Raw genomic sequence first — 24,251 nt, forward strand, 5'->3', positions numbered from 1 at the left:
GGAGTGAAGGGAACAAGATACGAATTTGCCAGCTGCAGCACGCGATGCTGATGTAAATACATCCAGACCCATCCAAAGTGCTAGATATGTCTTGAGGCTTGGGGGTTATCACAGATACAGGAACAAGTCCCACTAATCCACAGCGCTAATCTCAAGTGATAAAGTATCACTATAAAGTGGGTTTACAAGTGCGCTGAATTCCACTTCGGTTTAGGTGGCAAGGCTCTGCTAAAAACAGAGTTCTGCTAGAGGGTTGGGTTTTGTTGGATGAGAAATCTGATTTTGACAGAAATATTTACATTTTCAGTGGCTAAAAGTCCATCCATCCAACCACCGGTTTGGTTTTCTGGTTTTCAATAATTAAAAAGAACCCAATTGGGTAACCGAAATTTTTTTATCAATTTTTGGGAGTTTTATTGAAGGGTCTGTTTTACAAGAAAGATGCAAAATTCCCCTGGCTATTTCTAATTAAAATTACCAAACTGTTGTGAAGAATTATCATTACCTCAGCAAATAGAGTCTGGTGAATTTTGTTATTTCTGTTTCTGTTGTTGCTTTTCTAAAACTCTTGCTTTTCTATTGCATTTGCTTTACATTTAACGCTATTACCTTTTGTTTCAGCTGGCGGGCTTCATCTATGCCTGTTATGTTGTGAAATGTATTACTGAAGAAGAGGACAGCTGTAAGTACTAAAGCTTTATTACATACAAAATTAATTCTTTTTTTTTTAAATCACCCCTCCACCATGCTGGCTCTTGCTGACTTCAACCTAAATGCCTTATTATACTGTAGTCAGAGCATGCTTTCTGTCCATCTTTCTTGATCTAAAATTTGCAAATGCCTGAAAGACAAAGGAGTTGTGAACTGCAGCTTAAAAAATACACACTCTTTTCTTCTGAATTTTTTTTTCCTCACAGCTTAGCTTAAGACATAGATAAAAAAAGCAAAAATCCCAATTGGTTAATACAAGCTCTTTTTTTTTTTTTTTTTCCTTAGTCCAGATTGTTATTAACTATCTTCACAGTAATTGGTTACCACTGAGGGCATAGCTCTTCTGTGTTATGTGGTGGCTTGTAAAAGCACTTCTGGCAAAAAAATAGCTTTAGATCATTGCAGGACCTTCATTTATGACAGGTGAAACCATGGAGCTCCTCTTTGTTCCTGCTGCTCCCAGGGTACAATTACAAGGAGTGAAATTATTTCATATAGATGTATGTTTGTGTTTCTTCTGCTTATTTATATCAATAGAAACCTGTTGAGCAGAATTTGCTCTTATTACATGCTATGGAGTCAAGCCATTTCGTTTTTTCTCTAGTCTAACCTTGATTTTTTTAAAAAGGGCCACTGCAGCATTTCAGTACATCTTGGGATTCATACTACAGCACTTTAGAAACAAGTATCAGAACTGCATGTAACTTTGATAAAATATACATGAATCCTAGAGAGAGCTCTGCAACAGGAAGCTAAAGGGGTTTTATTTGATGGAGAGCACTGCTAGGGCTGGTGGGGGTTCCTTTGTGTGTTCTCCTGCGTAGAAAATAGCTCCAACCCTATAATTTATTGGCAATCCAGTGCCACCGTGAGCCGTCAAGGGGAGACTTAGTGCCGAAATCAAACCACCCTTTGGAGGTCTTTCCGACTATCCTCCTTTCAGTTGTCTTTGCGTTTCTGTGGAGGCGAGGAAGGCATGAGAGTAAAGCAAGTGGAGCAGGGGTATGGCACAAACAGGTCTTGTCTTTTTAGGGAAGGACGCAGTCATACGTACTTTCTCCTATTTTCCCGTTAAGTGCATTCACTATCCACAAAGCTGGAGGAGAACGATTCCTTGCCCCCCAAAACAAAATCCCATTTAATACTTTTCAGCCCTCCCTTCTGAGGGCTTAAATCTTTTTTTTTCACTCTTCTGTAATGCTTTTGGGCACGGTATAAGTCAAAAGCAAGGAAAAGACTTGTGACTTGGCTCACCAAACAAGCACAGAAGTCGGAGCACGTTTGAGAGATTTCTCCCATGGTCTGTAAAGCGACATTCCTGGCAGCAAAGTGCTGTGGCCAATATGGTATTGTTTTCTGCTCACTGCGGCGGGAGCTCCCTGTTGTTCAGAAGCTACGGCTCGTCATGCTTCTTTGAACCTTTCCTTGCTGTCGTCTTGCCTATTTTGAGGCTCTTATTACTTTGTTTGTACACCTCAGCCAGGCCTCCTCTTCCAGCCAAAGAGCCATCTTACCCATCTGTGAGCATCCCTCTGAGGTACCGGAGCGAATCCCCACCCAGCGCAATGAAACCAGTTCAAGCTCAGGCTCTGCAGTTTTCCCTCGGGTGAGGTTTGAAAGTGTGGCTGGAAAAAAAAAAAAAAGAGAAAAAGCGAACTTCTGTGGCAGAGCTGTCCCAACACTGTAATAATGCTCAGATTGGATTTGGCCCCTCAAGGTGTTGTAAAATTAAGGCAGCTTTAATTTCTACTGAGAGGCTGTATGTAGCAGAGAGTGAGAGCGATTCGAGTTCTCCCTCTGCTCAGACATCCACTCTGACGGGTGCCGAGCACTCGCTGCGACAGCCAGGGGCTCCAGTCCGCACAGATACCCCCTGCTCCGCTTTAATTTTAGTTTCTTTCAATTCCACTTAGATACATTTTCTAGCCTTTTCCTCTCCCTTTTGGCAACGCATCCACCTATTGTACTCCTCTGAGAAGTCATGTATCCCTTATGGATGCCATGTTATTTAGCATTTATACTCCAGAGGAAGACGCCTAAGCGTAACTTTCTCAATACATTCACGGATGGGGTCATCTCATGCAGACTGAGCGAGTGCGAAGGAGAAAAGCTTTCAGGAAAAGTCGAATATGTCCCAGAGCCATTGCTAGAGCTTCCTGCATATGCAAGTCTGGTCTGAGATCACTTCAGATCCCCCAGCTGTGTTTCTCTTCCCATAGTCTCTTCTTCCACTTTTCCAGTTCCTCACCCCTCCGTGCTGCTATGGAGCAAGGTCAGTGGCTCGGGGGGATGAATACACCCCTCCTGGCCACAACATTCACCCTCCTCCACATTTACTGGACATCTAGCATAGCAGAAAAGAAATTTAGTCTGCTGCCCACCCACCCCCTGCCTAGCATCCATACCTGCTAAGCGGGGAGGCTGGGCTTGTCCTTGCATGCAGGTTGGCAGCTGGTGTTCCCTCCGTGTGCTAAAGATGTGTCAGCCGTGAAAGAGCCTCTGGTAGAACCAGTCGCCCCAAAGTAACTCTCCCATGCCACTGCAACATAGTGGGTCATGCCAAAGGGGCATTCAGCCACGAGTCCTGTCTGATGAGCCAAAGTCAACAGAAAAATTCCTTCTGATGAGGCAGAGCCAACAGAAAAAGCCTTTTGCTTCTCACGATGGATGTCGTCAACACCCATACATGAACACCCATACACTCCGTTCAATTTCTTCTGCTTTGCTAATGGGCCATGGAAGTAACAGCAGTCCAGAAGAGGAGCAAAAGAGGCAGAAACACTGAGCCTGGCAGGAGTGGACAGCAAGGCATGAGACCAGAGAGAAAGTCATACAACATCCAAAAGCCAGACATGGGCATGTTCCAGATTTTAACCAGAGGAACATATCGACACTGCTCTGGAGCAGAGAGGGTGCCACATCTTCTCTTGGCACAGAGCCTCAACTGTAGAAACACAATCAAGTTGCTCTTAGGCTGCTTCAGCTGAATTAGCTTTGCTCTCAAAGTAATTGGAACAAGCTGAAAGAATTACTATTTCTCCATTCTTTATGCAGATTTTATTAAGAGAACAAATGAGCGAGGATAGAATTAAGCAAACATTTCACTAAGATTAACCTGCTCTAACCTCACTAAAGGATTAGGAATGGAACAATACAGTGATCAAATCAGGATCATAACTAGGGCTGAATCAGCAAGTCTAAAGATTTTAATTACTCACACACCAAATAAATCCAGCAGCAGGCCCCCTAAATCAAAGCACAAGTCCTCACTACCTTTCATGAGAACAATCTGCTTTGGGTTAATTCTGCATCAAGGCTTAAAGTGGAAGCTGTTTTCCCTCCTGGTACAGTCCCAAGCAGTTGCTCTAACACTGGGTGCACTGGAGCCGAACTGCAGGACCCATCTCCAAGGGTCAGGCAAGGGTGGCTTTTCCCTGGCTACTACTGGTGGTGGTTTGTCATTCCCAAAGGTCCCTTCTGCATCACGTTCCCTGTGGCTGCGTAGGGAGGAGGAACTCTGAGGCTTGGAGACCCTCGGGTCTCCATCTGGGAAAGGCGAGCTCAACAGGGTTGCTGCCAACTCAACGCTCTCCTCCTCACTATGGCCACTGGTATGCCTAAACCATTGTAATTCTTACCTCATTAGCATTATTAGCTGCAGCAATTAAAATAAAGCATGAAAATGTCAGCAACAATCATTACTTGGAGGCATCCAATGGCTGTAAATTTATCGGAGCTCCTCATTTATTTTCCAAAATTGTATTAGGCCTGCATTTTTCAAAGGCTGCACATTATTTTTAATAACATTGAAATGTTCGTTTAATGTGCATTTCCTCACTAGCAGTTTGGCTCCCTGCTATAAGCTGTTACTGCCTTACTAAAGGAAAATTCAAAGTATTTTTGAAAATGTTATTAAATATACAGATATTTTGTGGAAAACCCTGGAATGTAAGAAATAAAGCAGCATCCTCCTGGGCCTTTTTGTCTGTAAGAAATTAAAAAAGAAACCTGGGTTACTGAAGTGGGAATTTTGCGCTCGTCTAGCAGGTTCTGTTGAGGGAAAAGGGTTTGGCTTGTTATTAGAGGGACAGCTTTGGCTGGGAAGGAACCACAGCCTAGAGAAAATCACCAATTCAGTCTGTGTCCCACAGTGAAATCCTAATCCAGAAGGCTCCCTTGCAGACCCAGATAGGGAGAAGAAACAGCATTTATTTCCCATAACACAATGGCAAAGCAACCAGGGCATAAACACAGCCTGTCTGACTGTTCCCCAAGTACCATGAGGTACAGGCTTTGCACTATCTTACACTAGCAGGAATCCAACTTGCACACACACTATCTTCTTTTCTCTTGGCATTGTTTCCAGGTAAACTGCAAAGCAAAAAGAAATTGCAACTGGGTTAAGCAGATTTTTGCTGCATATTCCCTTGAGCCCAGCTTTTGGGGATGTCTGGCACAGAAGTAAAGCTCTAGATAACCCTTTAAAATGATTTCACTACCCCTTGTAAAAACCTAAATTCAAGATTCTGTTTGAATTACTGAAAACGTTCAGGAAGACAATACGCCAGACAGGGGATATCTACTGGTGAGCAATACAGCACAGCAATTATGTGCCAATAAACACAGTGCCAAACAACAATCCACTCTGGGATCCTAGGCCCGACCTGGGAAGTACAAAGGTGATGACAAAGATTTTCTTTTAAAAGACAATATTAAATTAGTTAGATGTGAGAGATGTGAAATTTTGACAAACAGATGGGATAGGTAGAAAAGCCTTTTATTTTTAGCTCTGTTACAGGCTGCCTTCCACCTTTGGGCAAGTTATTTAACCTCTCCATACTTCTGTTTCCCATATTTAAAATAGGAAATAATGACAGGGACAAACTCACAGGCGTGTTGCTTCATAACTTTGAGCTTCCAGGATGAAAGGCACTATTGAAGTCCAGAATATGCTCAGGTATCACTTTATTTCTGTGCCAAATGCTTTTCACAATCTGCTTAACGAGACACTACAGAGAAATAATACCTCAGCTTCCATCCCTGCTTAGAAATCTCTGAAACAAAGAGAAATGGGTAGCAAATGTTTAGCTATTAATTCTGCTTCTTTATGTCCCTTCCCATTTTCTGGTGAATATGGCCGTAAATCCTGAGACTACACTGACGCTTCCTTCCGTATCTGTTTGCCCCACAAGAACACTGCACGTTTGTGGTTCCCAGAAAATCCCGACAGCAATTTGCAGTTCAGGGACTTCCTTAGCCAGAAGTGGTCTCGTTGTGTTTAGTTTCCCACAATGGGCTTTTCTTCCTGAAAGCGTCCACCCGTGTTTGGACCAAGAAAGTTTTTATCAGGCACAGCCTCCAGTTGTTCTCCGACTGTTGAACAGATCATTCATGAATGAAAATTCACTGAACACGCTACAAAAGCTGAAGCTACAGCTTGGTTTTGCTCAGCTGCGCTCTCCGATTTACAGCCTGTGGCTAAATTAGAAGCTTTTTCCGTTACTTGTTTCATTTAGTGTGGTGACTGCTACGTGAACTAAGTAAACCAAAGGGAGGGAAATGGGATGCCTTCGGCTGTCGAGATGCTGACGGAAGCACGGAGGGAAAGAAGCCTTTGAAATCCCATGGCACTGCCTCATGCTTGTCATCCTAAAGAGAACTGCCTTGAAGAGCCACAGTGCCACGAGGAACATTCAGGAAATTCCCCAAGATGCCTCTACAGCATCAACCTTCCGCACATATCAATAGCCGGTGCCGGTGTCGTTATTTCCAGTCATGTCCTGCCTTGGAGGGGACGTGCCGCAGAGCGGAGCGCTGGTGTTGAGCATCTCATTCTCACCGGCATGGACCACGGGCGCTCCGCATCCCACAAGGCGCCCTCGCTGCTTCGAAAAGGCAGGCTGAAAAACGTCTGAGCTGCAGAGTGCAGGGGGGGAAAGCCTACGGCCAGGATGACGTGACAAGTGGAAGTGGCCGCGTTTGAGATGCAAATGGACCTGAGCAGTCCAAGGTGTCCCAGGGCTTGGCAGACGTTACACAGCCTGGTCTGTGATCGTTTGGCACCGCGCTGCAGAGAGCGAAACAAACTTAAAGCTCAGAGGAGGTGCAGTTTGTTTAAATAATAGCAAGTAATTAGTCTGAAGACAAAATCAGTGATGGCATTTTATAATTACAATTAATTTAAAGGTTAATTTCCTTTGGTGCTAAAATCTTATTTAAAACATTTACCAGGAAAGGAAATTAGGATGTTACTATCTAGATGCATGGAATGCTTCTGGGAGTCCATGCCTGTTATCAGTAGAAAATTAAGTTAGACTCAAAGTGGGAATTTCAATTCATTTTAGTGTATAATAGATGGTGGTCAGGGCCTTGAGTCAGAAGGGTTGCTTAGGGTAGACTGTACGATTTGCATTTTCTTTGTTTGTGGGATTAATTGCAAATGTTTCCAACAAAAGGGCTGGGTTTATACATGAACAAGCTTGACATGAAAAGAAAATTGGTTATGGATTGCTGCCTTCGTAACTAATGAAGTTGATGTTCAAGGAATCCCTCGGAGACAGGGTTGTGGTATGAGGCAAACATATAAATAAAATCACACGGGGGAAAATAGTGGTGTTGCTGGCTCCATCTACGATAATTTCTCTTCTCCCTCACTGTCTTCCCTGCCACTCCCCTTGCATCCATCACCGCCTCCTGTGGGGATTGTCAACCTCAAGTTTAAAAAATGTCTAAATAACATAACGTAAACCTTGAAGGAAGTAACATTTCCATTCCAGCAGCTCATCACAATGGGATACTGCTTAATAAAATCAATGCATTGTAACAGCCAGGGAAATATACTTGCCTTGCATCATTTTTTTTAACTATTCACCACACATGTTTTATCTTTTCAAAAAAGACTTGTTGCTAAGCATTGGAAAAGATCTGCTCATGTGAAAAGGGAATGAACAGTTAACATCTCTTTTATGAAGAAAGATACAGTTCATACCAAAACATTTTGAAAATATTACTTGTCTTGTCGTGAATTAATTGTTTCAGGGGAGGAACACAAAGAAGCCCAGATCATGAAACAATGTCCCACACAGTTGCATCAAATGGGTAGCAGAAATGAGGTAGTAACTAGTGATGGTTCTTACAACAAAAGCTGCAGATGATTTGAAAAGATGCTCAGGTTCTTGCCGCAGCCGAGCAGAACATGGTCTTCCTGGCCAGGGAAATGTTTTGTCATTGAAAAATAAACAAAACTCATATTCAAAATCAGGAAAAATTAGCAAAATCTGAGACTCTCCACAAGCTGAAAACTGCATGGAAAACGGTTTCAGGTGGACCGTCGCGTTTTGTTTCGATGCCGGTGAAAGACTCCTTTTCGACGCCGTCCGCTTATTGCTACTTCGCACCGACGGCAGAGGGCAGGTTTTGGAAGCAGTACCTCCTGCACTGCGCCCCGGGGAGCATCTCCTCCTTCACCCCGACCTGAAGGAAGGAGAAGAGCTTGGGGGTCCACCGGAATTGCAGCCGACCCCCTTCCCAACCCCGGTTTCCCAGCCTCCGAGGGCAGCTGGCTGCCTCCTGGGGGGGTTCAACCAAAACGAGCGGGTGTAACGCCGCAGGTCCCGGCCAGCCAACGTCTCGGAGAGGAGCGGTGATGAGCTGCCGCGGGTGGACGAGGCTCATTAACCATTTCCAGCAGCCCTGAAAGGACACCTGCCCACAGCCTTAGTGTCTTTCCCGCTGAGACAGCCACTGTGAGCTCCTCGCAGTTTCCTACATGCCTGGGACATGGCTTTGTACTAAATTATTTTTATCAGCATGCCTTCTGTTAAAGTTTTCCTTATTACTTTTCCTTTCAAATATCTAGATAGGTCTTCATTAGCGTTGGATTGTTAACTTTCATAGATTCGGGCCTTAATTCTCCACTTTGTTGCACCTACTAATGACTCTTATTCTAATTTATTAGTGTGGTGGTCACACTTGGAGGGTACTGCCCCAGGCATTTTCCTTTTCCTCCTTTTTTCTCTCTTTATTGCTTGCCCCTAGCAGTGATCTGGCTAAGAATAATTTTTCCTAATGATTCATTTGATAACTTCTATGATAATTCAGTCTACCCCACATTTTCTTTAATTCTTAGAATGATTTACCAGTCAAAAACTATTGCAGGGCTATATTTTTTTGCTCAGTACTCAAGCATGAAAATTTGAAAGCAAATGGCTATTATCCAGCAGTGTCCAGGTCTGTCCAGTTTAGAAAAATAATATATTCTTCAGACTATTAATGTTCTCATAGCTGAGTGGAGATCTTTTACAGAGTCTTTACTGAGACTGGACAAACCCCACTGCGAGTTCGGACAAGCCTTGCAAACCCTTGCAGGGGTCAAGCTGCTGCCTCCCTGACTACAACCCTATTTCCAGGTCTATAAGCTTGACAGGTGACTTGCAGCATTTATCAGATATAAAAGGCAGCGCTGACCATTTCAGTCCAGTATTTCTCATTGCTGCAGCTACGCCCCAGCCCTTTCCTCCTGGCCTTTGCCTCTCGTTCTTGCCTGCCCTGTCCCTGGTCCCTGTTTCTGCCTTCAGCTCCTCCCAGCCCTTGCTTGGTTACTCCTGGCTGCTTTCATCCTGGCTGCTTTCTGCTCAGCCATGACCTTGGTTCCCACCTCCTCGACATGATTCCTGCTCTTGGCCAGCCCTGCCTTGCTGACACATTGCTCCAGAGCATGGTCTTCCTCGCGTCCTACCCTGAGACTCTACTACTGACCAGACCCCTTCTTCACCTGGGAGACTGAGACACATTTTGGCTTCTCTAATTTCTGGACCCTCAGCACCGTTCATCTTGGTCTTTTCTGCTGGGTACAACCATGAGCTGGGCTCACCTTGAATGCAATATCTGCATCCCTGCTTGGTCCTAATTACAGGGAGTAAGAGGCTGAGACCCCCCGTCAGTACCCCCATAAGGATAGTGACACTGGGTGGTGCTTACCAGGTTTCACAAACCCACGTACCTCCCCAGTCCTACATCTTGTCTCAGAAGGGCTGATCAAAGAATTAGCCAGGGGATCAGCTGCAACAGAGACAGAAGAAGATGCTGGAGTCCTTTATCCAACAAGAAACATGATAAGAGGGGAAGAAGCTGGAGGAAAAGCCCCTCTGAAGCAAAAAATGATGGAATAATTTTTACTATTATAAAAGTAAACAGCATGGAAATAGTGGCAGTGGGGCAGCATCTGAGCTGAGAAATTCCACTGAAATTTGTGTAGGGGTTTCCCTTCGCTCCTCTTGTGGCCATCGTAGGGCTCAGAAGTGCCATGATGTTACATTTTAAAAATCTGAGGTTTTAGTTTCACCTTGCAGATGGGTGAGCTAAGAGCACTCACGGGCCATTACTGGCCGTTTGGCAGAAGTGCAGTTCATTGCACCGCAAGAACCAGACAGAGTGTCCAAGTCCTTACATCATTTCTGAACCCTCCTGTGCCCGCAGGAAGGGCACAGCCTCACGTATTGGCAGGCGCCCTCCTTCCCCCTGCTTTCCCCGTGCCTGGCTCTATCCCGTTTTGTGAGTCTAAATCACTGTGCACTCAGCACAAAGACCAATAATGTTTGATTACCATTGTAAACAAACTTTATTGAGATGGTATTCGAGCAAACCTCCTTCTGTGCGCTAAATTGTGGAACAGCCACCGGGCCATGCTCACAGCATAAAAAGGCAGCAGCACAAAAGCGTTTGGAAGTGTCTTCACCAAACAGCGAGGTGGGTAGCAGGATACTGGCAAAGCTGCAGGAGCAAGGGTGTCCCCATATGTTCTTTTATATTTTTTCCCATATGTCATTTCCAAAGTTATTAAAACCAAGCCTAATTTCACTCCCCTCTGTTTTTTCTCAGTTTGGACAGTTTTTAGCTACCGGCATTTGTGCACAGCTCGCTCTTGCCTCACGTACTCACTTCTGCACCAACAGTGCCTTCAGTGATGTTATTGCTGTAGTTGGTTTGCCATCTCTCCTCCCTCCCAGCTATGCGTGCAGTGGAGTGCCTCGCTATGCCGATGAAGCTTAATAATGGCAATTCTGAGTCCTGAGTCCAGGGGGCCAAGTCTTCGGCCTCCAGAGCCGATTTATTACCAATTACCTAAATTTTAGAGCTCACATGTCAGATGTAGCACGTGTACATCACATGTTCTCTCTCTGCTATACCACGCAGGAAATATGTTCTGTCATGACATGCATGTGCAAGGAGCATCCATGTGCCCATGCACATAAACCTCCCTGGTCATTAGCACTTTTAAATTGCTACCATCTTTATCATGGGTAATTGTAAATTTTTAATATTATTTTAGTGCTTGCGATTAATGAATATATTTAAGAACTACCACGATGCCAAGCACTGTACAAACATGAATGCCACCCTTGTTTCTTGGAGCTTGCAATCTATGTATTAGACAACAGGCAACTGGTGGGTACAGCCAGAACGTGAGTGCAAAGGAATTATGAGCAAAGATTATTCACTGTCGTAGACAGGAATATAAGGGCATTGGTGAGCTAATTATTGCCAACAGAGCAAAGAAGAATTTTAGGGAAAAAAATGAGAGAACTGTTTGTGAAGACATTCTCACAAGGAGAGAAAGTGTTTGGAAATTTTACAATTATGGAGGTCAAGCTGGCAGCATGGGAGCAGAATTTAGCTTTTGGACCTGGAAGGAGGAGAGATTGATGTGGAGTCTCTACAAAAGGCTTTGAATGTAAAAAGATTTAGCTTCTACTTGATGTAATATAGCAGATTAATCAGCAGCAGGATGCAGACAAGAGTAACCTAGCCAAAAAGATGAGTCCTACAGCTTTTGCCTCGTTGACTCCACATTTGGTGAGTTCAAAAAAAAAGGAACAATTGTGGTGTTTGACACTGAGAGCCCTGGGTAAATGTTATAGGTGTGTCAACAGGTAGGAAAGTCTCCCTCTTCGATATGCAAAAATAATCTTTGGAAATTAAATGGTGCACAGCCCAAGCCAAAGTTGACATCTAATTTACATCCTCAAGTGACAGGCAGACTTGAGGATACAAGTGCCATTGTTCACTACGAGAGGTAGCAGAGAAGGTTAGGGAGGAGCGGCGAAGAGTTCTGGTTTTAGCCATGCTGAACTGGAACTGATGTTTAATTATCCATGGGTAAATATCACAGAGAGAAGCTGAGATTTCAGTTTGTATAGATTAGCAGAGTGAGCAGAAGCCAGGTACCCCGTGACACCTGAGAGAGCCGACGACAGCAGAATTTGCATTTGTGCGTCCGACTACCCAGTTTACAGGAGGTGGAGAAAAATAAAAGGCAGAGGTTACTGCTCTGGGGTCTCCGGCAGCATGCTGGAGGGAGAACCATCAAGAAAGGAGACGAATGATGAGAGGAGGAAGGTGAGCACCTGCAGAGGGGACAGCGGAGGCCAGTGAGGCAAAGGTTTCGGGAAGAAGAGAGCAGCAGCTGTGCAAAAGGTGGCTGGATGACCTCATGGAGAGGACTGTGTGTGCTGGGTTAGCAGTACTCAAATTTGGATAGGAAGAGGTGATCTGACTGCGGTTCCAGCTGCTTGCAAGGGGCAGAACAACAGGTGGGAGAAAATCTACAGAAATGGAGGAAAACAGCTCCAGAAATTCTTTGGAACCATCGAGAGAGAGAGAGAGAATGGAACAAGCAGGGATAAGGGTGGGATTGATTTTTTTTATGAAGGGAATTTACATGTATTCATACTGTGAAAGAAATGCAAAAAAAAGAAAAGAGGTCAAGAGAAAGTCTGTCACCGGGACAAGCCGAAGTTTTATGGAACAAAATTCTTGTCACTGTAGTAAGAGAGAAAGGGAAATGAATAGTAAGAGGAGTGAAAAAGGCTGGCAAACTGAAGAAAGGAGGCCTACTTTGTCAGTTTGCTCGTACAGGAACTGGGAAAGATGGTGTGTTGAGAAACAAGTGGAGATGGGAGGAGAGAAGGGGATGGGGAGGTGATGGGGGTGTCTGGGATAGAGCTAATAAAGCTGGAGGAGCCAAGCTACTTCATCAGGGACATGGACAAAGTGAAGGAGGAGAGAGGAATCGGTGAGACAAGTCACCCTTATTATAGAATTACTACCAAAGACACTTTCACTTTTAAAGAAGGAGCCCCAGGCAGAAAGCAGATGTGGTGGTGAAGGCAGGGTTGAGTCCTGGCAGTAGATTCACCATTGGGAGAGTCAGGGTCTCGTGCATCAAGGGTAGGGATGAGATAATCAACAAAACAAACAATAGTAGCAAAGGAACAAAGCAAAGAGAGGGTTTGAAAGGAGTCAAGAAGTTATTCATACTGCAGGTCACAGGTTGCCCAATTACATGGCTGTCTCCCAACCTTTCCCTTTCCTTTTCTTTGCAGATAAAGCCACTCACCCCCTTCCCCATTCCTAAACTCTATATCCTCTTGTATCTAGTCTGCATTGATTTTTGCATGCCTACTAAAATGCAAGGAAAGCCGTAGTGTCAGTCATGTTTCTACACATATATGTCCTAAATGACTCTTTGGGTCAGATCCTAAGCTAATGTAAGTTATGATTGCTTCAATGAAGTCACAGAAGCTATAAATATGTATATTAGCTGAGGACCTGAATCTTTGTGCTTCTGTATTTATATCTTACAGAGGAAAATTTCTGTAAGTAGAATAGTGTCTAGTCTTCTGGTTTCTATTCAATACCTTTCCTTTTGCTTTCTATAGGAAGTTGCTACTACTTTTATTCTTCAGTTTCCTTTCTCTTTGTCCATTTGTTGATTTCACCAGCTTCAATGTTTCTCACTGCAAACTCGCTAGAAAGTCCCTTCTCCCATACATGTTAATGGGGTCTTTTTTGTGCATCCCAGTTTAATGATCCCTCTATACACCACAAACTTCCAGAAATGAAAAATGAGAAATCCATTTATGCCTCTCATCCTGTCCTGACATGCACTGGAGACAGTGGGGACCGGGACTGTGAGCAGAGGCTGAAACTTCACACCCCTGTGGGTGCCTAGTAATAGAAAATACGTCCCTATTTTGAGCCAAGAGTCCTGTCTGTGTTACAGTTGTAACTGCAGTCATACGCCTGACAAGCCCCTTAACACCAGCAAAGGAAGAAAACACTCAGGCTGAATGTCTTATAAAACATTTTACAGATAAATAGTACTGCTATTATCCTATTCAAGTCCAGGTAGGAAAATAAGCATCTCAGCACCCAATATTTCAAAAGAACGGGATTCTGTGTTTGTTTGTACATGCACGCGTGTTTTTACTAAAGCAAAACATGACAAAAGAGCCAATTCTGATAACAGTGACATGTAAGATGAATGTAAAATAGAATAGTCAAAAATGTGTTTGATGGATGAGGTGAAGGATGGAAGCCTCTGTAGCGATTCAGCTAATGAGCCTTGTTTTATTCATCTCATGTTACTGCTGCTAGGAATGTATCAGTCGTACGACACTTTTAGTGACCTTTCAGGCACAGCCAGCATAAAATGCCTGCAGAAAGGGCAGCATTTTGCATGCTTTAAGAAACTAGCTCAGAGTCCACGGGGAGCTTTTAGCATGGTCTGGACACCGCAGGCTTTGCAGTGCTGAGAAACTGCTGCCATCAAGAAACCTTGCTACAAAGAAAGTGCTGAAATCCTTTTGTATTGTGTCCACTTTCTATTACCTACCTTCACCCACCTTGCAAAGTTTGTTGCTGCGCGTAAGAAGCCGTTGTATGCCTACAACAAGGTCACAGCAGAACTCTCTGCCCTACCATCATTTGGTTACACACATGGGAACTTCCACTGTCAGTTGAACGCAGAAATGTCTCTACAAGCTTGCCGTGTTTGTCACTTGACAATCTATCTGGCTTGTTAACACTGTGTTTACTCTGTGCAACACGGCAAAGACACAATGCACGCAAAGATATTTGTCATGCACCTTTCTCTCATACCCACACAAAGTCATTTTACTGAAAGAAATCTTTTTTCTTAACACATTGGTTTAGCTTTCCAAAAATAACCTTCAAAATCACCCTTAAGACCTTTTGCCCCACGACTGCAAAACAGAGTATCTATGCCTGCAGCCTTCTAATAACGGTTTACCAGTTGCTTGAAGGGTCTTGGGAAGTACAAAAGAAATGCAAAGCCGGACAAACACACGTAGGCAACATTTGTAAAATTACATGGGTTGACACCAGTGAGACACTCAGTCCAACACAGGCATTTTCTGACTTCTGTTCTCTGAGGTCAAGAGCGAGGAAAAAAAGGAAAACTGGGCAGAACAACAAACCATAGCTACAGCAAAGACATGTTAATTCTTTTTGCTCAACCTTCCTATTTGAATAAGAGGGGGTTTTTTTCCTCCCAGCTTAGCACTTCACTCAACGATATTCCTATAGTGAATTCTTCATTCTGTGCCTATAAATTTCCAAAGACATGATCACATGGTAATAAATTTATTCTGATGGTTACAGACAGTAAGTAGGAAGCAACAAATGGCGTTTATCTTGATTTTAGCAAGAATTTGACCCTATGAAAGGTTTGTAAGCAGGCCAGGGAAGCACTGTCCAGATGCAGTCATCATAGGTTGTATGCAGAATTGTTTAAAAGTCTATTTGCAATTTAGTTATCAACCAGCTGGGATGACATTTCAGATGGGATCCCACTGGGACCTCGGCTAGGGAAATAATTCTCTTCATTATTTTTGTTAACAGCAAGGATGATAGAGGAGAGAACATTTGTAAAAATTTCAAATGAAACCAGACTGGGAGGGGTAAGAGCAGTTCTGAAGATAGAAGTCAAAATGATCTTGAGAAGTGGCTTGAAATCAAGAAGATGAAATTCAGTACAGACAAGTGCAAAAGAACTTCTATGGGGAAGAATCAATCAAGTGTCTTCAGATAAAATATGGACTACTTGGCTAGACTACAGTTAATGTCAAAACATAAAAATAAAGATCTGGCTATTAAGCATTGATATGATGCTGTTGAAAAACGAAAATAAAAATGAACAAACAAAACCAAAAACCCCACCATGTTATTCCAGGTAACATACAGAAGACCTACCTGGCAGTTGTTCCAGTTAGACCTGATTTGTGCACCCCACTGTAAGAAAAACATAAGCAGACTAAAGAAGGATCTTCAGGCTTGGAGATGCAGAGGCTTAGAAAACATGGGCCATGAAAAAAATTTGAAAGAACTAGGTATGCTTAAATCTGGAACAGACGGATAGCATGAAAATACTTTATGAAAATGCTTAGAAGTAGTTAGAAAAGAAAAAAAAAAAATGGCTCATTTGTCTTCATATCCACAGGGAGAAAAGGCCAAAATGTAGAAAAGTAGTTAATTTGCAGGAAATTACTTTTAAAATAGACATTAGGAAGTTAGGTGCGGGGAAGGGCAACACAGACTATAGAACCTCCTTCATTAGAGATGTCAGGGATTAATTTAGTGAAACATCATTCTGGGATAAGAGTATACGTAATGTTGCCACAGAGCACAGAATCAGCGAAATTATTTCTGCAGGGACCATTCTTGCCAGGGAAGAAGGTGGATGAGAGTTTCAACATGTCTGTGTGTGCACTGGAGACATACCGTACTGGTCCAGTCTAGTGTTTTGGTGGGTAGCTCTTGGTTTGCAAAGTGAATGGTGGACAGAGGGGTACAAGAATTTGATTTTGTAACATGTCTGGAACGCGTGTGACTGCATTGATAAGTATGGCTGAGCGTGGCACACATTGAGGGGTATCTTAGTATAAAATAACCTCATAAATGCAAGTTTTAAGGACTCAATCCACTGTGAAAGTTGTCAAACCAAGGGTTATAGATTTACATGTGATTTTTCTGTGAACGTTACTGCATTTTAGATCCGCAAGAAGCTATCCTCTATCAAAGGAGCTTTTATCTTTTTTTACCTAAAATGTACACAGAGACAGTCTGTCAGTAGCTGTGCCCAGACCTGTGAAAAATGCACTTCCATACCCGAACTCCTTGGCCCTTTTCTGTCAAAGTAGAGTCAAATTCACATCTGCTATGTAAGATATTTCAGGGATAAGAGCTGCCCACAAATAACCCCCAAAAGCCAATAGCTGGGTCTCCTGGTGCAAAGGAAGCAAAGGGTGCTCTTTTCCCTGGGTAAAGAAAGTGTTATAGCAGAGAAACAGGGGTCTCAGGCTCAGATGAGATTGAATTGCCCTGGAAATTGTTTAAAATAAACATGAGAAGACCATCGGGAACTGGCAATGGTGTGAATTAATAAATAACTCCCACCCTACAACCTTCGTGCAGACCTCCAGTGCCTTGAGAGAAATGCTGGTTTCCTTAGATCTGTGAAGCCTCATCTCAGAAGCTCAGATAAATTGTTCCAACCCTCTGTTTGTGCATTTCAACCCAAATGTCAAAGCAGGGAATCAGAGAAACTTCTGTCTCTCAGACAGAGTCGGATCAATGTGCTCTCTCCTCTACATCACTGAACCGCAGTACGACAGCAAGCCAGACACAGTAATCACAGTCAGAAGCAATGCATTCATGCCAATAAATAAATGGGTTTCAGCATTTGTAATATCTGAATAGCATGTTGTTTTGTACTCCAGTGAGGTGATCTACTTGAAAAAGAGGGATGTGTGGCTATTTCGGATAGACAGATGGCTGTTATAAAGCCCTCGTTGTCTTTCTGTGATTTTAAAATTAATTTTATTTTAAAATTAAAAAGGGGGACTTTGCCTTTCTCTATATTTTTTTACCCTTTTTTCTGCATCTCCACAATTAGCTGGTCTAATTTTAACAGATTATTAGGGGGCCTGTCAAAAATAATCTGTGTGCTGGCTGGTTCTTGAATGATAGTGCCTATCATTTCTGAAAAGATGTTGCTAATGAAAGCAATTTTCCCCCTTTCAGTTGATTTCATAGGTGGATTTGACTCTTACGGCTATCAAGGTCCACAGAAGACATCTCATTTACAGCTACAGCCCATGTATATGTAAGTACTTAACTTCTGAGATATTCTGCAGAGTGGCAGGCTGATATTAAAGGATCATTAAGCTGAAAGATGACGTGACTTAAAAATTCAGAATAGGCAGAAGCCTTTTTTGATAGACCGAATTCAAGCTACACTTAAGCACGAACGTTACTCTTCTGTTGAATTATAATGATTTTTTAGGGTGGGATGTAATGTGTCACAGTTGTTGAAATAACACCCAGCTCTCACCTGATTTTCCCCCGTTTTCATTCAAGCAGGTTCCACTCAGAGGCAATGAGAATTTGGTGTAGTAAAAACTAGTCAAGATCTAACGAAACTTGGCTGCAGAAAAGCGGGTTTTATTAAGGTTTATCAAAAGCTCAGCAACTTGCTAATTTAGTGGATGCATTTAACATTTGTCTTACTGGCGCATCTGTTCACCGAGGCACCCCTGTACCTCATTTCCAGTCTCCACGTTTAAAAATAAAACCAAAACAAATGTAACAACATATGGCTTTTAAAGCCAGTTTGAATAGAAGACAGTATTTTACCTAGCCAGTGAGTGACAACTCCATCCATTGCCTAGAAGTGCAGCCTGATATATTTGGGGATTAAATGGGTAATCAAATCTCAGCACATACACACAACTGGAGTACATTCAGACTAGAGCTAACACCCAACCATAGACCAGTCCAGGAATAATCATCTCCAAATATTTCTTGTACGGACGCCAACTGCAATTCAGAACAGTCCTGACTGCCCAGATAAATCTTACCTCACTGCTGCAGCCGTCTGAAATGTTTTTTATTCATCATCACTGGGCCACACAGTAAAAGCACAGCGCAGAACAGCTCATAAAGAGGCAACAACATTTACTTTTTCCCTTTGTTTCTTTTCTGAGCATCTCTTTTCAGGAAAAGAACTAAATACAGGCAAACAATATCCATCCCAACATACACTTCCATTCACCTTTGAATGGAATTTCATTTCTTCTGATTAGTGGAAGCAAGCCTGCTAATGGATTAGTGGATCTTTGCATGGAACCCGCATTTACTCCTTTATCAGTGGTACAATCAATTCTGCGGTAGTGCTTAGGATTGGGCCCTTTGGGAGCTTTGCTAGGAGCTTTTTAATAATCTCAAATTACAATAGTGCATATCTCCAATGCCATCTTAACTTCAGCTTCCCATCTGTCTGTGCTCAAGTAAAGATTTTTCACCTGCACTTTTGGCACAGTGCTGTGCATTTAGAAAATGTTATTTCCTTCCTAGTATTATGTGTGGCTCATAGGTACTTAGAACAATTCTAATCCTCTTTCTTTCTCAGTATACCATACCTTGTCATCAACATATGGAGCCCTCTAGCTGAGATATTATCCCATTCGCTTTATGCTCTCAGTGTTTCTTCCAGCAGACCAGATTGCATTTACTGAGCATCTTCATACTGACTGGAAAGAAAGCTAGACCTGTGGAAAAAAAGAAGGCAATATTTTTAAGCTTGTAGCTGAGACGAAGAGAGATATGATTAATCCATGTAAACTGTGTTCTGCCTTATTTCAATGCTGCATTTTCACTGGAGTATAGGTGGTTTCGCTGTCTTAACTGAGAGACAGAAATCAGTATGTGAGCTGACATTTTGTCCAATCAACCTGCAAAAGTATTGCCATGTCCCAGCCACAGTCAAACAAAGACACTTCATGTTTCCCTCTGACTGTATAGTATTTGACAAGGTTCTCTAGAATTGCTATAGTCTGTCCTGAAGAGGCTTTTACAGCATTTAGTAATACTTTTCTGTTATTTACAGCTGAGGCGCGCCAGGAACACATGCATATGTATTGACACTGTAGTTGCTCTCTAAATGTAGGCAGACCATTAAGTAGTGGAGTGACAAATTCGAATGTCAAATTAATCAAGCCATGGTTTGATCTGCTTGTAGCACTATTTACAGCAATACTGCATACTGGAAATCAAAACACACTGATGCGATAACAGCAGGCCATACGTGATGTTTTAAAGCTTTATTTGTTGGGAGAAGGGTTTGGTTCCCTAGGGATCTTGTTCACCAAAGAACATCAGTGTCAGCCTCCATAGTATTCAAAGAGAAAGGAAAAAAAAAGAAAGAAAAAATAAACCAGGACTTTGCATTACTCTCTGGCCAAAGTCACCTGCACTTTACAATGCTCAGCATCTCTAGGGGATGGCTAACAGGTAAGAAACATTTAACATAGAAAGGCAGAGGATGGGATGGAATAGAATAGAATAGACCAGACCTTCTGCTTTATGGAGTTCATTGCCATACTCTCACCGCTCTCCAAGGTGTCATCACATCCATCCAGGATACAGCTATACCCATACATATCCATACAGCTGTATCCATATAACTATTTCCACAGCTTTATCAATGACTATAGAATATCCTTGAATCCATAGGCAGTGGAAGATATAATAAGCATCATGCTGTCTAACTCCTGAAAAGATCAAGAAAATATAAAGATAGCTTATTGCCACCTCTGCATCCTCTACTGTTCAGGCTCGCACTGGGTGCAACTCATGTAGAGCTCTGTGTTTATGGGAGAAGTAGAAGATAGTTGCCTTTAAATCATCTGGTTACTAACTATATCCAAAGTCACAGTAACACCTCTTTTTGTTGTCTGTGGTGTGGTAGTACCTATAGATGCGCTAGGCATGCTACAAAAGTGAAGGAGAACATACGGGCTCAGCTTTGAAGAGCTTACCAAAACAGTATCAGCTTCTAATGGTTGTACGGATTCAACCAAAACGCAAATTTCAACACGTATTGCAGCAATAAGCACAGAGAACCTCCCTCCCATATATTTACCAGATCAATTCATATACAGAAATAGTACAAATCTTAGAGACATACAGAGTTGTGTGGTGGGTCTCAGTCATCACCTATGTACTGCTTGCTGACATGAATTGATTTAGTAGATTGCAATGACAGAATTCCATCAACCCAAACCCTTATTTCAATTCAAGCCAGACAGATTTACATCCAAGTGATTTAAATCAATTTTAACTGTTTTATACATGCACAATTTAATTATTATCCTGAAGGAATGATGGGTTTAGTAATTGCTAACTGTTAAGACACACTGTTTTGTAACTGGTTTCCTCCTGTGTGCTAAAGTTAGCACTTCATTTTGTTAATTTGGAGGTTATACTGAACCTACACCAACTTACACGTGCAATTAAATAATTATATTGATTTATTTGGGCTCCTCATGTTTACATTTCTATTGTGTCTGGACTTTTTTTATCTAAAGAACTATTACTTTTTATTTGTGATATCAGTCAAGATCTACTTATAAGAACATTCCAATTCAGTTTAAAAACATACAGTACATTTGTGTGGAACTTCATCAGTTATGCAAAACTACCATAAATGAACAGGATAGTTAAGGAAAAAAAAAATCCTGATTTATGAAAAAGAAACATTATCTGTACAGATAGTGAAGTGAGGGGACTATCTCTGGCTACTGTTTCCTTAAACAGTCTAGAATTATTAGATGCAAGTTCACTTTGTTTCTTTTCTCGATATTTTAGGCTTTGAATTCCAATCACAACTCTCCTTATCATCTCTCCCAATTTCACATTTAATTTAAACCAGCTTACTTTTTAAAAGGAAAAATATATTCAATTTAAAATTATGTTTCAAATAAAACACTGGGGTTTAGGGGGAGAATTCTTATCATGATGTTTCTCTACCTGTTATAAATGGCTTTTTTTTTATTATTATTTAAGTGCCAACAGCGTGCTCTATGCTGTACAAGCCAAGAAGCCTAGACAGTCCTTTCAAAACGAATACGCTTTTTAAACAGAACGGGACAGAACCCGAGCTCATGTACCTCTTTGCAGTGCGGCCACCGCTGATGTACTAAAAAGCAGCTTCCTGGCATTCTGTGCGGGAGGTGCCAGTGCTCATTTCCAGACCATGGGACAAGAACACAATAAGATGGTGGAAATCAATTGTCAAGAGAAAATTCTGCTCTTGGGAGGTAACCGAGGAAGGTGACTGAACACTTCATGGCACTGGTTCTGCTGCACATGAAAAACCACAGTTATAGTTGTGGAACAAGACTGCACTGCATGATCACTGCTCTGAAAACAGTAGGAAGGAGGGAGGGGAGAGAGATTTTTCTTTACGTTTTTCACAGTAAACGTGTTTGCTCAAGAAAAGAAGAAGTGAAGCAAAAAAAAAGCACGCATGTCTGATGCTGATGCCTAATGCACTGGAGAAATTGCTCAAAAGCAGTTCAGCCCTGAAGTGAAGCTTGCTTTCCTCGTATGCCGTGAAGCCTGAGACTCTTTGCATCATATATATATACACACATGCATACTATATGTGCATAGAAACAAACACACCTATATGCATACAGACTGCTTTATATCTATGTGTGTGTATATACATTACGTACAGGCGCACTTCTGTGTATTCTGCTATTGGTAGGCATTGCTTTTCACTAGAAAGCACTTAACGATAGTTTCTGGCTAATGGGATCCTACCTTCCACCAACTACAGAGGGATTTCGAGTCAGTAACTCAGGGGCAGAGAAGTGTAGGAGAGGTGAATGTCTTTGCCTTAGTACCTGGTCGTATCTTTTCTCTCTGTTGTATTTACATGTGCATTATGCCGATCACGGTCCCCTAGTCTAAGGCTGTAGGTATTTGTCTAGATAACTGCACATACTGAAGGTACTACCTACGTTACCATTCACTTGAGGTGTAAAGGAAACATAAGCAAGACACAAAACCCAGCCCCTGGAGTATAACCTCCGTGACACTCAGCAAGTTCACGCAGTACAAATCTGCTGCCTTAGTACCTCTCCTCATGGCTGTGGGATTCAGGCATTATGGGCAACGTTTCATTAAAAGAAACTACCAGCTAAGCCTTGTCTAGCAGCCAACAACATCTTGTCTGGTTTAGAGTGAAAGCTGGAATTACAAAGCACAGGTTTGGGACAACACTGTTAGGTGTACAGGGCTGTGGCACTCGCACGTGCACCCTGCTTTGCGAGTGAGCTTCGGGTGGGTTTCCCAGGCACCTTCTGTCCTCATGCTGCATCGCTTCTTGTTTCTACAAAGACAGCTGCATTTCTGATGGTTTTATTATAGGCCAGGTCATCTTCCAGTTGACCCATGGATATATAGTTAAGACTATAATTAAATATCACTCCTGCCTAGAATGGCTTAGAAAACCTGTGCTGACTTGTCTGACAATGTTCTGACGAGATGCAAGCGATCACCTAGGCAAACACTTTGTCCGTCTGTCCTCTTCATCCCATGTGTAGCTGAACCGTTACTGGTTGGTGGCTTACACTCGCTTGCAAAAGGGCACCAGAGCAGCAGGGTGGTGATCAGATAGGTGTGTGGTGGATTCTAAGTATCGTTCCTCTGCTGTCTTTCTTCTAGGTCAAAGTAAACATGGGGACGACTCAACGTGGGCTGGAGGACCTGTCAAAGAAACTGTTTCAGGATCACCTCCTGGTTCTTCAAACAGCAAAAAAAATCCAGGTTTTGTGCTAAAAAAATAATAACATAAAAGCTGATTGAACAGTGAGACAAGAACACAACGGACACCTTCAGCCCTTCTTTCTAACAGGTACTAAGGGAGATGCCCCAGACCCCACCTCGGACCTCCTGCCTCCCAGCACCAGAGGGCCAGAGCAGAGGCATCAGTGCTATCTTCTGGCTCTTCCCTAACCCTGGCCACCGCCAGCGTCGCCCATCTGGATTAAGACATGGACCCAACCCATTTGGAGCTTTCGGAGCCCCCTCCGCACCCCCGGCCCTGTCGAGTCCCCTTAGTCAACACAACCCTAAAAATACCAGGATGACCTTGCAGCAGAAGTCAATAGACAGCACGTTGTTTGCCCTGAAGGCTGTACAGTTCATACTTGCCTTAACCCAACCGCGTTGCACATCAGAGAAACTCCGTGCAAGCTTTCTGAAGTAACATCCTTTAGGCTCAACATGCTGCTGATAATTCTGAACGATTTCTAAGTCAGTGGTTTTCTTCTGTTTGGTTTTGTTTTGTTTTCATGTCAGGGAATAAGGCTCTGTTGCTCCACGGCTCCAGAGCGACCAAGTAGAAAACTGCCAGCTGTCTGAGAAGTGCTTTACTTTTGAGGCTCCACAGTGGTCAAGAAACAAACAGTTTATAATGGTAAAAAAAAAAAAAAAAAAAAAAAAAAATGAGACCTTTTGGGGGTCAGGGTGGGGAAAGGGGTAACATAAACTAATAAATGAACCTACTGGAAGTAAGCAGCAGAAACAGTGCTTCTTAATCCCGCTCTTTTTATTTATCGCACTGTAGGTGCTTTTATAGCTATCTCTAAATGTCTTTTACTAACTACAGAGACATCTGCAGATTTCTATCAACAAAGGCCAACTGAATATGTACTAGCTATGTTTACTCTTTTATATCTAATTTCAACTGAAAATTCTCTGTAAGTGAGCTTTTTTTTTTCTAATTGCACCATAAGGGATCCATATATTTTATTTTTTGGTTTCAGTTGGGGAGGGCGGGGAGGGACTAGTTGAGTTGAAGAAATATTGGAGACCTTTTTGTGGTATAT

General features: G+C 42.6%; 1 protein-coding gene across 2 annotated transcripts in view; it reads left to right on the top strand.

Moving 5' to 3' along the window:
- Nucleotides 1-23,824, top strand: part of NKAIN2 (sodium/potassium transporting ATPase interacting 2) — a 559,539-nt gene extending 535,715 nt beyond the window's left edge. Inside the window, exons 5-7 of one of the 2 annotated variants that reach the window (XM_049817802.1) lie at nt 622-682; nt 17,596-17,677; nt 23,086-23,824. In XM_049817802.1, coding sequence (XP_049673759.1) covers nt 622-682; nt 17,596-17,677; nt 23,086-23,095 — 153 coding nt within the window. In that variant the 3' untranslated portion in view covers nt 23,096-23,824. Of the gene's footprint in view, nt 1-621; nt 683-17,595; nt 17,678-21,417; nt 21,507-23,085 lie in introns of those variants that run through there. The other variant, XM_049817801.1, reaches the window with a different exon arrangement.
- The last annotated feature ends 427 nt before the right edge of the window (nt 23,825-24,251 follow it).

This window comes from Accipiter gentilis, chromosome 15 (assembly GCF_929443795.1).
Source record: "Accipiter gentilis chromosome 15, bAccGen1.1, whole genome shotgun sequence".
In the NCBI taxonomy this organism is placed as follows: Eukaryota; Metazoa; Chordata; class Aves; order Accipitriformes; family Accipitridae; genus Astur; species Astur gentilis.